General features: G+C 41.8%; 1 protein-coding gene across 4 annotated transcripts in view; it reads right to left on the bottom strand.

Annotated features, from left to right (window-relative positions):
* Positions 1-18579, bottom strand: part of Plaat5 (phospholipase A and acyltransferase 5) — a 31048-nt gene that overhangs the window by 9101 nt on the left and 3368 nt on the right. For all 4 annotated transcript variants that reach the window (XR_005503405.2, XR_010066088.1, XM_006230768.5 and 1 more), the window contains exon 4: positions 10655-10763. Coding sequence is in view for 2 of the 4 variants with exons in the window: in XM_006230768.5 (XP_006230830.1) it covers positions 10655-10763 (109 nt within the window). In the remaining 2 variants the exon portion in view is untranslated. The remainder of the gene's footprint in view (positions 1-10654; positions 10764-18579) is intronic.

The raw sequence follows: 18579 nt of genomic DNA, 5'->3' as shown, positions 1-18579 counted from the left end.
CTCCTAGCTGCCTTCCATCAAGATGTAGAACTCTTGGCTCCTCCAGCAGCATATCTGCCTGCATGCTGTCATGCTTCCCACCATGATAATGGACTAAACCTTGGAACTGTAAGCCAGTCCCAATTAATTTTTTCTTTATAAAAAATTTAAAATTAAAAAGAAAAAAAAAACAAACAAAAAAAGAAGCAAGTATTCTACCTAGCCATGATTGTCACCATGATTGTCGCCATGATTGTCACCAAGTTGAAAAATGTCACCTAAAGATCAGCTTCCAACTGCAAACAGCTCAGCGCAGTCAACTGCTGAGTTTGTAGGAGACTGACACGACAGAAACATTTGCAGATCAATGAAGAATAGGCAAGGAAATGCACTGGGGGGGGGGACTCCTGCAGACCTGGATATCCAATCCAATCCAATCGTTCCCTGTCAGAGAAACTTAACCATAGAGCAATTAAAAGATTTAATGTCTGCTGTTAAAAGCAACAGTGCTATAGATGTAATCAAGGAAAGAACAGCTTTAGTAGATAAAACAAAACATTCAGAAGAGACCAAAAATAGGTATTTTGTCAAACTGATGTGAATGGTCACATTTATACAAATGAATGACGTTGAAATTGAGGGCTAATAGACACAGGAGCAGATGTAACAATGATTTCACCAAAATATCGGCACCCAGCTTGGCCTCTTCAGGAAGTAAATATTCAGCTTCTAGAGTCTTGAACTTTGCTTCAAATGTGGCAAAGCTAGCCACTGAGGTTGGGGGTTGGGGGTGGGGACTACCCTTGGCTCAACTGCTGACAGTATGCTGCTCTCCAAGCTGTAGACAAGCAGGACACAAAGAAAGTTGACTGCTGAACTCTGCCAGAACAGGGTAGGCAAGTCCTTTATAATTCCTGCTTCACAGAAAAATCTGTCAGATATTCTGGGCAATAAGCTGAGAAGATGTATGCTCCAACGTTGCAGAGGAATCTTGGGTGACTGTCCAGGAAGCAACAGTCTCTGTCATTTCTATAGTTTTGGAACTTTGCTCTCTACTTCCTGTTTACTCAGGTAATATTTATGCTTCTCAGGTCTTTGATGAGGTTGAAGGTTAGATAGTTATGGTCTCCCAACTAAGCTTACATTGTTTAGGATTTAAGAAACTGTTTTTAGGTCTAAAAAGATCTTTTTATGTCTATAAATGCAAGTTATGATAGAAAGTTGGGTACAGAACTTTTGGACTCACCAAGATAGGACAGTAGAGTACTTTCTCCAAAGTTGCCAAATGCAAATGGACTAGACATTGTGACTGTGTTCTTATACCACCAGATAGTATGTAGTTCACTGGTATTATAAAGAGTCAATAGACCAGAAAGTGTGAATGCAGTTCTTATACCAGATAGTATATAGCTCATTGATGTTAGAGAAAGTCTTTTACTTAAGACAAAAAACGGGGAGGGAATGTTGCAGAATATTTGACCACACTATGAACTCTGAGATTGTTTACTGGAAAATCTGTTCCTAATTGTGATGTGGCTCAGGCCTAGCATACACCTTTAATGTAAGAGCTTTCTGTTTATTGTAAACAAGAGTGAATAAAGTCAACTATAGGTCAAGAGGCAGATGGAGCAGGCAACCAGTTGACAGGGAGTGATCCTAGGAAACAATCCATAGAGAGTGAGAGAAAGTCCGGAGGATAGATAAAAAGATGCACAGGAAGTAGAAAGAAAGGACATTCCATTTGGAGGGCTTTTAAGACTGAGTAGAGAAAGAGAAATGGTTTTTCTCCTTCTGAAATATTGGATGAGGAGGAAGGTCATCTAGGTGCTTTCTCTGCCTCTCTGAGCTAACAGGCTTTTATCACAGTGTATGGCTCCTGAGTCTTCACTTAGTAAAATAGAACATTTGGGATTTTGTTTTAAAAACAACATAAGGATATAACTAATTTTTTTCAAATTCTACTTTTTGGTGATGGTTCTTAAACTCTTTAACCTTCCTTGTAACCCACCAGCAGCAGAGGTAGTGGAATAGAAAGGATATGGGGGAAGCGGGCCTGTTTAGAAAGATTCTTTGGAGCAGCTCCCATCTGTGTTGTCTGGAAATCTGCAGTTCCGTTTACAGGTCAGCAGGCAGTGGTGGCTCAATCCACTTGCAAACATTTCACGGATACACCAGCCGTCCAGTTTAGTAGGGTTAGCAACAGCAGTGACACGACCTAGCAGAGACAGCCAGGCTTCAGCCTTAGCTCTAGTCAGCAAGATGAACCAACAGGAACACAAGAAGTTCTCAGCTGTGCCTCCCTCATGGAAGCAAAGATCAGCAAAGACACAAGACCCACAAGCACTACAAAGCTAGCTGTACCAGCAAGCCGAGCTCTGTCTCCATCACCCCATGGAGTCTTATTTATACCCTCCAAATGTCACCTGTCCTCCATGTGCCTCGCCTCAGTATGGATCTTGCCTCAGCACATGCATCCAATCAGCCCGAGTCCATGGAAGCAGCAACAAACTGCAGCATATGACCATAAGTCTTTTGGTGCATCTCTCTCTATGGAATCCCAACAAATGCAGCTCAACTATACAACGTAATGCCGACCAACACAGGAGCGTTGTTATCAAAGAATCATCATGTGCCCTTTCACGTGTTTGCTTTAGCAGGACATCCTCTCTTCACTTCAGCAAAATGTTCCTTCACATGTTTTGCCCCAGCAAAACACCATCCAACTGACTTTCCAAAGAACTGTCCACTTCAATAGGACATTACAGGGATTGAGTTTCCAAATTTAAAAGGCAGGCCACTGCTGAAGTACCAATGACACTTCCCTTAAAGTGGTTGACTTAGAAATCCCTTGACTAAAAAAAAAAATCACAGGTACTTGAACAGCTGGCACAGGAGCAGCTGGAGGCTCAACATATGAATAGCCTACCAGCCCATGGAATTTGCCATGTATTTGTTAGGAGGAGGAAGAGGAAGAAGAGGGAAAGAAGGAGAAGGAAGAAAAGAAATCAGTAAAATGGAGAAAGTAATCCAACCAATATGTCGGTACAGTTAAACTTTTGGTTTCTTTAAACAACACAGAAATATTATAGGGATAAGTTTTTATATATAATATATAATGGTACACAGTACATATATATTTAATGTAATGTACAGTATTAATATTATTATATTACATCATAATCATTATGATATAATATTATGTTATTTATTCATATATGAAATATGCTAATGCATAGTAATATAACATTTATATTATATTTAATATACCACTAATACATTTCCATCTATGACCAGGAATATTTACAGGTAAAATTTGCATGTGCCATTTCCTATAATGCAATGTGCACACAAGATGGCCACAGCTTCAAAACTAATTTTCTAATCTATACTATAGATAAATATCTGCAGTTGAAATCTTAGTGAATATGAGTTACATATATTAGATAATGTTACATATTGTATTTTTTATATTTTATGTTAATGTTATATTGATTATATTATTGATATTTATTTATATCTTATATAAATATTTGTAAAGCCATCTGATTTGAACCTGTACCCAGAGGAGACTTAGTGTGCTGGCTCTGCACTCACTCCTACAACTCCCAGAGAGATCCCGACTCCCAGGTGCTCTGAAATGCCCAGGACCACAGCATCACAGAAGAAGCTCTCAACTCCCAGGAGATTGGACACACCCAGGATCACTGGAGTTCTGACACACTCAAGATCACCATTGAGGGCACAACATCTTTCCCAACACCTGGTGTAACTGGGGGCCCCCCAGGAACCAGAGAAACACAAAACCCCGCCTTGCCATAGGCACAGGTTCCTTTTGGCTTGCACCTGTTGCCCTTATAGACCCAGTGCTCTGGCTCATCACTGATTACTACAACACTCAGAGAAAGCTTGACTCTCAGGAACTCTGACACAACAGGATCTCAGGATCAAAGGATCCTAGAATCACAGAGACAGCTGTACTCCAAGGGGTTCTGACACAACTAGGATCATAGGAGGGACAGGCTCTAGTCAAAGTCAGCAAAGGCAGTTAGCACTAGAGATAAGTGTTTGGCAAGAGGCAAATGCAGGAACATGTGCAACAACAAACAAGGCTACTTGACAACATCAGAACCCAGTCCTGCCACCACACCAACCCTGAATATTCTAACACCTGCAAAGCAAGATTCAGACCTAAAATCCAATCTCATGAATATGATACAAGAGTTGAAGAAGGACATAAATAACTCACATAAAGAATTACAGGAGAACACAGGTAAAAAAGTAGAAGACCTTAAAGAGGAAACAAAGAAATCTTTTAAAGAAATACAGGAAAACACAATCAAACAGGTAAAGGAATTCAACAAAACTGTCCAGGATCTAAAAATGAAAATAGAAACATTAAAGAAAACACAAAGGGAGACAACCCTGGAGATCAAAAACCTAGGAAAAAGATCAGGAGTCACAAGTGCAAGCATTTCCAACAGAATACAAGAGATAGAAGAGAGAATCTCAAGCATAGAAGATACACTAGAAGACATTGACACAACAGTCAAAGAAAATACAAAAAAACAAAAAGCTATTAACTCAAAATATTCAAGAAATCCAGGATACAATGAAAAGACTGAGCCTAAGAATAATAGATATAGAAGAAAGTGAAGAGTCCCAACTCTAAGGGCCAGCTAGCGTTTTCAACAAAGTTATAGAAGAAAACTTTCCTAACCTAAAGAAAGAGAAGCCTATAAACATACAACAAGCTACAGAACACCAAACAGATGGAACCAGAAAAGTTCCTCCCATCACATATTAATTAAAACACCAAATACACAGAACAAAATATATTTCAATATATTTTGGGAGACCCAAATAAAGGGAGACCCATCAGAATTACACCAGACATCTCAACAGAGACTATAGAAGCCAGAAGATCCTGGGCAGATGTCATGCAGACCCTAAGAGAACAAAAATGCCAGTCCAAGCTACTATATCCAGCAAAACTCTCAATTACCATAAAGGGAGAAATCAAGATATTCCATGACAAAACCAAATTTAAACAATATCTTTCCACCAATCCAGCCCTACAGATGATAATTGGAAGGAAAACCCCAACACAAGGAGGGAAACTACACTAAAGAAAAAGCAAGAAACTAATCGTCTCACAACAAACCCTAAAGAAAATCACACAAGCATAATTCCACATCTAACAACAAAAATAACAGGAAGCAACAATCATTGGAATTTAATATCTCTCAACATCAATGGACTCAATTCCCCCAATAAAAAGGCATAAACTAGCAGGCTAGATACAAAAACAGAACCCACCTTATTGCTGCATACAGGAAAACATATATCAGTGACAAAGACAGACATTACCTCAAAATAAAAGGCTGGAAAAAAATTTCCAAGCAAATGGTCCCAAGAAACAAGCTGGAGTAGCCATTCTAATATCTAATAAAATCAACTTTCAACAAAAAGTTATTAAATAAGATAAGGAAGGACACTTCATATTCATCAAAGGAAAAAACCACCAAGATAAACTCTCAATTCTGAACATCTATGCCCCAAATCCAAGGGCACCCACATACATAAATGAAACATTACTGAAGCCCAAAGCACACATTGAACCTTAAATAATAATAATGGGAGACTTTAACACCCCACTCTCACCAATGGACAGATCGTGGGAACAATTAAACAGAGACACAGTGAAATTAACAAGAGTTAGGAAACAAATGGACTTTACAAATATCTACAGAACATTCATCCTGAAACAAAAGAATATACCTTCTTCTGAGCACCTCACAGTAACATCTCCAAATTGACCATATAATCAGACACAAAACAAGCCTCAATAGATACAAGAAGACTGAAATAATACAATGTATCCTATCATTTCACCATGGACTAAGGCTGGTCTTCAATAACAACAAAAACAACAGGAAGTCCTCATACATATGGAAGCTGAACAACACTCTACTCAATGATAACTTGGTCAACAAAGAAATAAAGCATTTGAAGACTTTTTAGAATTTAATGAAAATGAAGGCACAACATACCCAAAATCAGGGAACACAATGAAAGCAGCAGTAAGAAGAAAACTCACAAGTCTTGAGTGATTTCAGAAAGAAATTGGAGAGAACATATACTAGCACATTAACAGCGCACCTGAAAGCTATAGAACAAAAAGAACAAATACACCAAGAGGAGTAGAAGGCAGGAAATAATCAAACTCAGGGCTGAAATCAACCAAGGAGAAACAAAAAGGACTATACAAAGAATCAACAAAACCAGGACCTGGTTCTTTGAGAAAAATCAACAATATAGGTAAACCCTTAACCAGACTAAACAGAGAGCACAGAGACAGTATCCAAATTAACAAAGTCAGAAATGAAAATGGAGACTTAACAGAAACTGAAGAAAATCAACAAATTATCAGATCCTACTACAAAAGCCTATACTCAACAAAACTGGAAAATCTAGATGAAATTGATGATTTTCTAGACAAATACCAAGTATCAAAGTTAAATCAGGATTGGATAAACCATTTAAACAGTCCCACAACCCCTAAGGAAATAGAAACAGTCATTAAAAGTCTCCCAACCAAAAAATCCCCAGAACCAGATAGATTTAGTGCAGAATTCTATAAGACCTTCAAAGAAGACCTAATACCAATACTTCTCAAGGTATTTCATAAAATAGAAAGAGAAGGAGCACTACCTAATACATCCTATAAAGTCACAGTTACACTGATACCTAAACCACACAAAGACCCAGCAAAGAAAATTTCAGACCAATTTCCTTTATGAATATCCATGCAAAAATATTCAATAAAATTCTCACAAATCGAATCCAAGAACACATCAAAATGATCATCGATCATGAGCAAGTAGGCTTCATCCCAGGGATGCAGGGATGGTTCAATATACAGAAATCCATCAATGTAATCCACTATATAAATAAACTCAAAGAGAAAAACCATATGATCATCTTGTTAGGTGTTGAAAAAGACTGACAAAATACAACACCCCTTCATGCTAAAAGTATTGGAGAGAAGAGGAATTCAAGGTCCATACCTAAATATAATAAAAGCAATATACAGCAAACCAGTAACCAACATTAAACTAAGTGGAGAGAAACTTGAAGGAATCCCACTAAAATCAAGTACAAGGCTGCCCACTCTCCCCCTATCTATTAAATATAGTACTTGAAGGTCTAGCCATAGTAATTGGCTAATAAAAGATCAAAGGGATATAAATTGGAAAGGAGGAAATGAAGATATCACTATTTGCAGATAATATGATAGTATAAAGTGACTCCAAAAAAATCTAGGAGAGAACTTCTACTGCTGATAAACAACTTCAGCAAGTGGCTGGATATAAAATTGACTCAAACAAATCAGTAGCTTTCCTCTACTCAAAGGATAAATGGGCTGAAAAAGAAATTAGGGAAATGACACCCTTTACAATAGTGACAAATAATATGAAATATCTTGGTGTAACTCTAACCAAGCGAGTGAAATATCTATATGACAAGAACTTCAAATTTCTGAAGAAATAAATCAAAAAAGATCTCACAAGGTGGAAAGATCTCCCATGCTCAGGGATTGGCAGGATTAATATAGTAAAAATGGTCATCTTACCTAAAGCAATCTACAGATTCAATGCAATCCCCATAAAAATTCCAACACAATTCTTCACAGAGATAGAAAGAGAAATTCTCAAATTTATCTGGAATGACAAAAAAACCCAGGATATCAAAAACCATTCTCAACAATAAAAGAACTTCTGGGGGAATCACCATCCCTGACCTCATGCTATACTATGGAGCAACAGTGATAAAAAAAAAAAAAAAGCCCACATGGTAGTGGTACAGAGACAGGCAGATAGATCAATAGAATAGAATTGAAGACCTAGTAATGAACCCACACAGCTATGGTCACTTGATCTTTGAAAAAGGAACCAAAAACATTTTCAACAAATGGTGCTGGTTCAACTGGTGGTCAGCATGTAGAAGAATGCAGATCGACCCATTCTTATCTCCTTGTACAAAGCTCAAGTCCAACTGGTTCAAGGACCTCCACATAAAACCAGATACGATGAATCATATAGATGAGAAAGTGGGAAAGATCCTCAAACACATTGGCACGGGGGAAAATTTCCTGAACCAATGGCTATGCTTCAAGATCAAGAATCAACAAATGGGACCTCATAAAATTGCAATGCTTCTGTAAGGTGAAGGACACTGTCAATAGGACAAAATGGCAACAAACAGGTTGGGAAAAGGTCTTTACCAATTCTACACCTGATAGAGGGCTAATACCCAATATATACAAAGAACTCAAGAAGTCAGACTCCAGAGAACCAAATAACCCTATTAAAAATGGGGTACAGAGTTAAAAAAATTCACAACTGAGGAATCTCAAATGGATGAGAAGCACTTAAAGAAATGTTCAACATCCTTAGTCATCAGGGAAATGCAAATCAAAAACACCTGAGATGCTACTTCACACCAGTCAGAATGGCTAAGATCAAATACTCAGGTGACAGCAAATGCTGGCGAGGATGTAGAGAAAGAGGAATACTCCTCCATTGCTGGTGGGACTGCAACCTGGCACAACCACTCTGGAAATAAGTCTGGAGGTTCCTCCAAAAATTAGAAATAGTTCTACCTGAGGACCCAGATATACCACCCCTGGCATATACCCAAAAAGATGCTCCAACATATAACAAGGACACATGCTCCACTATGTTCATAGCAGCCTTATTTATAATAGCCAGAAGCTGGAAACAACCCAGATGTCCTTCAACAGAGAAATGGAAAAAGAAAATGTGGTACATTTATACAGTGGAGTATTACTCAGCTATTAAAAACAATGATTTCATGAAATTCACAGACCAATGGATGGAACTTGAAAATATCCTGAGTAAAGTAACCCAGTCACAAAAGAACACACATGGTATGTATTCACTGATAGGTGGAAATTAGCCAAAAAGAAGCTCAGAATACTTACGATACAACACACAGACCATATGAAACTCAAGAAAAAAGAAGATCACACCACAGTGTGGATAATATAGTACTACTCAATAGGGGGAAGAGAATAATCTCTGGAAAGTAGAGGGAGAAAGAGATCTGAGGAGAGAGGAGGGGGAGGGAAAAGGGTGGCCAATTCAGATATGGGAGGAGATGGAGGAGAAGTACAGAGTATCGGGGATTTGAAAGTAGGTGTGTAGTGGTGGGGGAGGGGGAACTGGGAGTAGCCACTAGAAAGTTCCAGATGTCAGGGACCCAGCACCAACCAAAGAGTACACATCACACATCGAGGGACCCATAGCTCCAGCTACCTATGTAGCAGAGGATGGCCTTGTCAGACATCAATGGAAGGAGAAGCCCTTGGTCCTCGGAAGGCTTGATGCCCCAGTATAGAGACATGCCAGGGCAGAGAGGTGTGAGTGGGTGGGTGGGTGGGGGAGCACCATCATAGAAGCAAGGGGAAGGAGGATGGGATAGGGGGTTTCCTGAGGGGAAACAGGGAAAGGGGATAACATTTGAAATGTAAATAAATAAAATAAAAGGAGGTTCCCAGGACCCAACAGGGAGGACTTTAGCCAAAATACCCAACAAAGAGAACCCATAGAGGCCATATCCAGTGGACAGGCACAGCCCTCGGTTGAGGCATGGAGTTACCCACCCACCAAAAAACATTAATCCAGAATTCCTCTTGTCAAAAGGAAATGCAGGGACAAAGAGTGGAGCAGAAACTGAAGGAAAGGCCATCCAGAGATTGCCCCACCTAGGGATCCATCCCATCTGCTGACACCAAATCCAGACACTATTGCTGACGTTGGCCAAGAAGTGCTTACTGACAGGAGCCTCGTATAGCTGTCCTCCAAGAGGCTCTGCCAGAGCTGGACCAGTACAGATGTAGATGTACACAGCCAAATATTGGATTGAGCATGGGGACCGCAATGGGGAAGTTAGGGCAAGAACTGTAGGAGCTGAAGAGGTTTGAAGGGGTTTGTAAACGCATAGGAAGATCAACAATATCAACCAACCAGACCCCCCCCCCAAAGCTCCCAGGGACTAAACCACCAACCAAAGAGTACACAAGGGATACCCCTGGCTCCAGCCAGATATGTAGCAAAGGATTACCTTATCTGGCATCACAGGGAGTGGAGCGCCTTGGTGTTGAGGAGGTTTGATGACCCAAGATAGGGGAACACTAGGTAGATGAGGCAGGAGTGGGAAGGTGAGTGGGAAAATGCCCTCATAAAGGCAGTTAGAACAACTGATTTATGAAAAGGCAGCCTAGAGCACACTGAGATATGTGGAAGACAATGGCTTTCACTTTGGGCAGGGAGGTGACAATAAGGAAGTGAGAAGCATAACATGAGAACTGTATGAACCAGGTAGCGTGAGCATCATTCCTCGGTGTCTTCAGGTGATGAAGGACGCTAAAGGATTTGCATCAGACACAGATGCTGAAAGGGATTTTAGGGATACTCTAAATTCCCATCATTCTTAAAACGCTGGACACTTGGTGCTTGCTAATAAACAAATAAAGGCCCAGGAATGTTTTCTTCTAAAGGATGGTGGCTGAGGACAGCAGTGGTTGACCATCCTTCCGTTTACTCTGCCGATTTCTAATCACTATTTCAGAAGTGTATCCATCCACTCTTACTTGGGGGAGCCAGGTGGACCACGCAGTCATCTTCCACATAGATGGCCCAATGTTCATAGCCAATTCGAAAAATCTCAATCAGGTCTCCAGGTCTGGGTTTTTGATTGCTCTGTGACGGGAAGAAAGAGAGAGACAGATAAACTGCACGTGTCCTAGGAACACCCAAGCCACAGCTCAGCCTGTATGTAGATCCTTTCTCTGCGGCCCATCACTTGACAAAAAGAAATCTGAACCCTCACCACCAGAATGCCACAGGATGTCCCAATATTGGGGTGTCAGTGTTGGTGACCAGCGTACTGACTCAGCTCTAAGTGTGCCAACACATTATCTATACTCAAAAGCCTTACCATTCACCCAGAAGTAAGAGATGCATTAGGGTACCTGGGAACCTCCTGAATGTGTGTGCCGGCCTCGTATACACCACCCAGTGCAGCTGAGATGTATGGCCTTCTTAAGGTCCTCTTTAGCTATCTCTCAGTATACATTCCTGGCTGACTGGTTGAGCCACTGCCCATCCCAGTCAGTATTGCAGCCTTGGGCCATGCCTCTGTGCCACTGAAATAACCATTGCCTTCAGAAACATCCCTGGGAATAGAACTATCCACGCTGTGCTCCAAATAAGCCCCTCTGATGCCATGGTCAACAGATCCTCTAGTGAGTCCCATACACCTAGGGCACTCTGAAGCACAATGGATGTCCACAGTGAGCCTGCCATCCAGTGTCCATCTTGAGCTTTAATATTTCTCACTGTGGGAACCAGAGAGATGGCTCAGCAGTTAAGAGCACTGGATCGAAGGATCCAGGTTCTGCTGACAGCATCCACAGAGTAGCCCCACAACTGTCTATAACTCCAGTACCCTCTTCTGGCATCCTGTGGCTAAAGTACTTATGAGGACACCAGGCACACACGTGATATACAGACATAAATGCAAAGAATCATATACATAAATAAAATAAAATTTTAAAAAAATACTTTGTTCACAGGGTTGGAGAAATGGCTCAGAGGTTAAGAGCGCTTGGTTCTCACAGAAGACCCAGGTTCAATTCCCAGCACCCACACAGAGACTCATAACTATCCATATCTCCACTTCCAGGGGATCCAATGCCCTCTGCTGACCTCCTCGAGTTCCAGGCACATGCATGGTACATGAACATATAAGCAGACAAAACAACCATATATGTAAAATAAAATAAAATAATGTTTAATTAAAAAGAGATCCTCCACAGTGTTTTGCATGTTTTTGATCAGATTTTCAGACACTTTAATGTGCTATCTGGGCAGTCCCTCCTTGACTTTGGCAGAAGAGACTATATGAAGGCCTACACATCTGTTTCACAAACACTGTTCACTGGAACAATGCTTTTTTCTAGGCACAAGGCAAACAGTCTACACAGCAATTCTTCACTGAAGGAACCAGAGCTGAGGGATTCAAAGAGCTTTACAAGGTTCCTCACCAACAAGTCCCAGACAGGACCAGTTAGTTCCCAGTAGAACCTGCTCTCCTTTTCTGCCTGCAGAGGAAATGCAGTGACAAATGACTGGCCACTAGAGGGCAGCCAAAACCAGGCTTCGCATCCAGAAAGCAGATTCCTATTGTAAAATTAAAAATGGTTTTCAATGTCTCCATCAAATCCCCTCCCTCAGAGCTAAGGGAACCCCATGAAAGAGGAGGAGGAGGAAGAGGGAGAGGAGGAGGAGGAGGGGGGGGAGGGGAGTGAGGGGGGGAGGAGGAGGAGGGAGGGGAGGGGGAGGGGAGGGGGGAGGAGGAGGAGGAAGAGGAGGAGGAGGAGGGAGTGTAAGAGTCAGAGTACGGAGCACAACAGGAGGACAAGGAGCAAAGGCCATATGAACTCACAGAGACTGGAGCAGTAAGCAGGGACAACACAGGTCTGCGCCAGATCCTCAGAATATATATTACGTTTTCTAGTTTCGTGTGTTCATGAGACTCCTGAGTGTGTGAAAGAGTAGGCCTCCGATTCTTATGCCTTCTCTTGGGCTCTTTCCCTCTGTTGGCTTGTCTTCAGTTGTGCAACTTTAGACTTGACAGGGTTGGGTTTTGTTTTATCCTATATTGTACTGTGTTATGTTTTGTTGTTATCTCTTAGAAGCCTGTTTCTTTTATAATGAAATACAGAGAGGGAGTGGATCCAGATGGGAGGAGAGGGGAAGGGAGAAGGAACTGGAAGTAGAGTGAGGGAAACCATAACCAGCATATAGTGTAAGAGAAAAGGCTCTAGTTTTGATAAAAGAAAAACTTTTTTAAAGAAAACATTTAAAAATGTGGATTTCATGCTCCATTACCTCCCTTTAAGTAGAGCTGTTGGTTATCTCCAAAGTATGAGTGCCATTACCTCACCCTTAGGATTAGTACACCATACAGCTCACTGTGACTCATGGGCATCGAGCTGGATAGGACTGTTGGTTCTTTACTTCATTTAAAAGCTTGCACAGTGCCTTCTGGTACCACGAAAAGAAATCCTTTTCAGGGGGAGGCTTTCAGATCAGATCTTGAACCAAAAGCTACAACTGTCACTTTCCTAAACCAGCACAATCACTAATCGCATTTTAAATGTAATTATACCCAGACAAGTGTTCTCATCCATCACCAAGGAAGTGTCTCTTTTCAACAGAAAACTGATGATCAAAATGTAACATTGTAGAGATACATCTACAACAGATACATCTACAACAGATACATCTACAACAGATATGTCTACAACAGATACATCTACAATAGATACATCTACAACAGATACATCTACAACAGATAAGTCTACAACAGATACGTCTGCAACAGATATGTCTGCAACAGATATGTCTGCAACAGATACGTCTGCAACAGATACGTCTACAATAGATACATCTACAACAGATACATCTACAACAGATCCGTCTGCAACAGATACGTCTGCAACAGATACATCTACAACAGATACATCTACAACAGATACGTCTGCAACACAAGTTCTGCACCTAATGCTCAGAATCATGGTCTCACCAACATGGCTGCTGAAACATGACCTGAACAAGGGGTCCCCAATAGGCAAACTAATGGGCAAAAAGAAAAGTCCAGGAGACCTCAACCCAGGCAAAGAACGATACAGGCCAGTAAGAAATGTGCACCGTGTGCATGCAGTGCCTGAAACAGCCACAAGAGGGAACTGTCTCCTGGAACCGGAACAGGCAGTTATGAGTCACCTAGTATGGATTCTAGGAACTGAACCTGGATCCCCTGCAAGAGTAACGTGTGCTCTTAACCACTGAGCCAACTTTCCAGCCCCAACAGCAATATTTTTAAATGTCTATAAGGAAGTCTATATTTCTGATTTTTTATTTGTCTCTTAAAAATCAACACAAGTTGAACACTTTCATATACTGATGCAGGTTAAAAACTGAATTGCTTTTAGTTTAAGATATGTTAGTTCATATGTGTATATATATGAATATGCATTTGCAACTTTGTCACTAAACAGTTTAGTAAAATGGAAAGTAAAGTCTAGTAAAGCGGAGTTATTGATGCTAAATTCAAGGTTCCTCTCCTTAAGCTCTCTCATTCCTCAAAATTTTCTGACTAGCAGGAACTTATATCTACCATCCCAGTGGCCTACAACCACAACCAATACGCCAGTGTTAAATTTATGAGTACTTTCCCCCCAACCCTTTGTCTGATTCCACCAGGCTCTGGAATACACTGTCATTGCAAAGCCTTTCAGGCATCTGCTGCCTATTTTCTTGGCTTAGGCTGGCAACCCAGAAGCAGAAGCAGGCACCAAAGCAAAAAAAAAAAAAAAAAAAAAAAAAAAAAAAAAAAAAAAAAAACAGATTCTAAAGGCATCATAAATCAAATCAAGTGGGCACAGAACAAGGAAGTGGGTAGAAGGTTTTGTTCTTGCCTTGGGTCACAAAGTAAGAGTGTCACTTTCAACTCTAGGAGAACCAAATGCAAGGGGCTTGGTCCATTTATAAAGCATGCTAATGCTATAGCTGGTATATAACCAGACATCAGAGTAGTCATGAGGAGCTGGGAGAGGGGCATCATCACTTAGGAATGTGAGAGGAAGCTTCCAAAAGAAAAACAGAGAGATGGAGGAGGGAAGGGAGCTGCACCTGTGCTAAGATTCTATAAGGCGAATGAGGAAATTCCATGGTTACAGGGAGTTAAAATGCAAACCAGAATACTTTTAGTCCCTTTGGAAAGCCAGCCCGTGTCTGATCTAATGCCCTTGTGGCCATCAAAACCTTACAATGCACTCCTAACAGAACTATAGCTTTTACCCATTCAAATGCTGAGACTGTTGTCAGACAGCATCCAAAGCCTCTAGCAGGATGTCCCCAGAGCGGCTATAACCACTAGCCCATAGATCCTACCACTGTATGTGGTAAATTCATCCTCTTCTTTGTTCTGCAACTAATAAAGTGTCATGTGAGCACTTCCACCGTATAGCACAGGATTTGGGGATCCCGCCTCTGTGCTCCTGGGTCAGAATAAACTCTCCTTTCCTCTGAGGCAAGGCCTATATCTCTTGTCTTCACTTTACCTTCTGCAGTTTCAATTATCTACAACCATCTACTGTGGTACAAAAATATTAAGTAAAAAATGCTAGAAATGAACAACTCCTAAACTTTGTATTTCTTGCTGATTTGAGGACTGTGGTGAAGTCTTGTACCTTCTTGTTCTGCCCCACCTGGGATGCATACTTGCTCATATGTCCATGCTATGTATGCTGCCTGCCTGTTAATAACTCGATAGGAAAATCAAACAGGAACTGCTGTAGAGTGATGGGCAGAGGCCTTGAAACAAGACAGTGTACCTCTGTATAGATACACATGTATATACAACAGACATACGCCCCAAAAGGGCCCAGCACTGCCCAGCTCTGGAGAATGCCCCTCAGCTCTCACCTAACAGCAGTCATGAAGAAGTTTGGTAATCCCACTGCGATGCAGCAGACAGTGACCATTTGTCATTCTAGGTGAGGAGAGATCTCTTACGAGATACAGATTGAGATCTCAAAGGCAAGAACAACATCATGGGGCAATCTGGGAGAAGATTACCCAGAAGGTGGGTAAAGGTGGAGACCTTTCATGGAATGTGAGAAACCAGAGACAAGGTAGGCAGACATGGCTCAAGATACAGGTTACAAAAGGCAGGGGGCTCAAAAGGACTTTCCTCAGAAGGAAGGACAACGGCAACACGGAAGTTCTCACGGTGAAGTTCTCACAGAGGTTCTCAGCTCTCAGTCAGTGGTGGTTAATCACCAGCCAGGTAGTCCCAGAAATGATGGCAGGAGGGCTCAAGATGAAGCGCACGGGGAGGAGGGGGTAGAGCCTTTGGGTTTTCAATCACATCTTTGTTTCAGCTTGAGTTTCCTTTTGCATGTTTCTCTCTCTGATGAATTCTGGTTTTAGATCCTGAATCTTTGCCTTGTGGTCTTTGCCTCGTTCAGCTGTTTGTCTGTTTTCCTGGGCATCACTCTGTTTACCCCTAGCTGTTTCAAGTTCACTGAGGCACTGAGGTCTGGCCTAAACTCTGTAGATTCTTAGATTACACTCATTCTGTGCTGTGGGGTTCAGCTCAATAACTCTCGTGGGAGGATATTTCTTCTATGGGACTAGAGGATTTGGGCGAGAGGGTGAAGGCTTTTGTACTATTTGTTACGTGACCTGAGCATGTGAACTTCTACTGTTGGTCGTGTGTCTGGTGTGAGATTCTAGCCTGTCTCTGTTGGGTCGAAGCTTGACTGACTCCAGATGGGGTCCTTCAGACGCTCCGTGATGAGTGCACCTAGGAATAACACTTGGGACAGATGAGAGAGGGCCTCTCTCAAGGGAAGAACTGTTAACTGTTTGTTTGCATTTGTCTGCAGAGCTGACTGGATGCCTTAAACAAACTTGCTAACCTCCACAGCATTCTCCAGACCGTCAGCAAGGCAGGTGTCGTGCTGAAGTCCCTTTCTTCAGGGTATGATGGCTGTCACCTCACTTGACTTCCCCACTCTGTGCTCTCCCAGAGAACAGGGGTGAGGATAAAGAGGAAGATGATTCCCTGGGGTTTCTTCTCACAAAGACACCAATCATAGCAACTCAGGGCCTCATCCCATGACCTCATTTAACCCTAACTATTCTCTTATTCCAAACACTAAGGGTTAGGGCTTCAGCCTGTGACTTTGGAGGGATTGCATCCATCCCTGTGCAGAGTGAGCAGGGGTAAACATAGAATGGACATACAGAGACAGGAAATGGAAAGAGAAAAGTGGGGTTGCAGGTAGAGGCAGGAAGACATATGTGTCCAGCAAATCTCAAGACCTTGTTTCAGGAAAAGAACCAATTCTCCCTCCACCAGAACCCACGAGTCAGGGACACGGCCCCTAGCAGGCTGCCCATGCTACAGTGGATGGCCCCACGAAGCAGTACTAACTAGGTTCAGTGCGTTTATGAAAAAAAAATGAATGCAGATATTGCCAAAAGACAGTTAAATTCTCAAGAACAGAGACTTTTTTTTTAAAGAAAAAGTGAAGAATCTGGTGTTCCTCACATGCTCATAGTTCTCTAAACATAGGAACCTGAGTAGAACTGTATATGAACTTATAAAAGCTACATGGAGAGCCGACATCATACAGCTTAACCAATGGTTCCGCTAAGTAGCATCAGGGAAAGAACAAGGCAACTCTTTTGGACTCTGTTGGGCAAAGCACTGCAGACAAGCAAGGCTGTGACCTCCTTACCACAGTGTCCACTTAGCCGTCCCCTGCTCTGACTCCAGTTCTGTCGACCATATGGAATGCCAAGGCCCTGACATATCGCCACATGAAATTCTCAGAGCTCACCTTTCACAGCACAGATCTTTGTTATTGTTTGTCTTGGTTATTGTTTCAGAAGGGTCTTACGTGTTAAAAGCAATGGCTGTCCTGTAGCTACAGAGGCAGCAGCATCTTCCTGCCCTGCAAAACTCACTGAAAAACAAATCTGACTGGTTAAGCATCCACTGAGAATTGTGCAGTATGAAGGTCTTATAAATGTTCATAACTATTGCCAACTAGTTCTAGTGTTTATAGAATTGTTTATATAGTGCTCATATAAATTATTCCTTGGAAGTATCATTTGAACAGACCTCTGACACGGACAGAAATGTTTGCAGTCCCTTTCCTTTAAGGAAAGCCAGAAATTCTCTTTGGTTGCAGCACTAGAGACACTTGCATTAGTCCTGTAAAAATGTCAGGATGGCTGACATCTCTGTAACCCTAAGTAATTGACGTACAGGCTCAACAAGCACTTTTCTGCTGGGTAATAAGAAAGTAAAACCCATGGCTATCAAGATTCTTCTGCTAAAGAGATCATTCAAATGAACAGGATCACAAGGTCATAGTGAAAGCCAGTGGCAGCTTACAGCCGAGGTCTCCAGCAGACCCTGAACATCTCACTAAAACGATGGCTGGGTAGCCAGAAAGATGACTCAGGGGGTTGGGGATTTAGCTCAGTGGTAGAGCACTTGCCTAGCAAGTGCAAGGCCCTGGGTTTGGTCCCCAGCTCTGAAAAAAAAGAAAAGAAAAGAAAAGAAAAGAGATGACTCAGGCAGTAAAGGATGCTGCAAACAAATCTGACAACTGGGGTTTGATCCACGTGATAGGAGAGGACCAACTCCTTCAAGTTGTCCTCTGGCCTACACACATGCCCATCCATCCACAATCAATCAGTGTAGTAAAATGTCTTAAAACTCGGTAAACGCACCCATCTCGACAAAACGCAAACCAATCTAAAGCTGCCAGAAAGCAGATTGGCTACTGCCTGGAGACAGCGGCATGGGTGGCAACGGGGAAGAGATCACAAACAGGCAGGCTCTAAAAACATGCTTGATGGTTATGTTGTCTCTGCCGTGGCTATGCCACAGTCCAATATGGGTCTCTATGAGATCACAGACCTTCTT

Source organism: Rattus norvegicus, chromosome 1 (assembly GCF_036323735.1).
Source record: "Rattus norvegicus strain BN/NHsdMcwi chromosome 1, GRCr8, whole genome shotgun sequence".
Taxonomy (NCBI): Eukaryota; Metazoa; Chordata; class Mammalia; order Rodentia; family Muridae; genus Rattus; species Rattus norvegicus.
The sequence above is the reverse complement of the archived record's forward strand: the minus strand, read 5'-3'. Positions and strand labels throughout refer to the sequence as shown.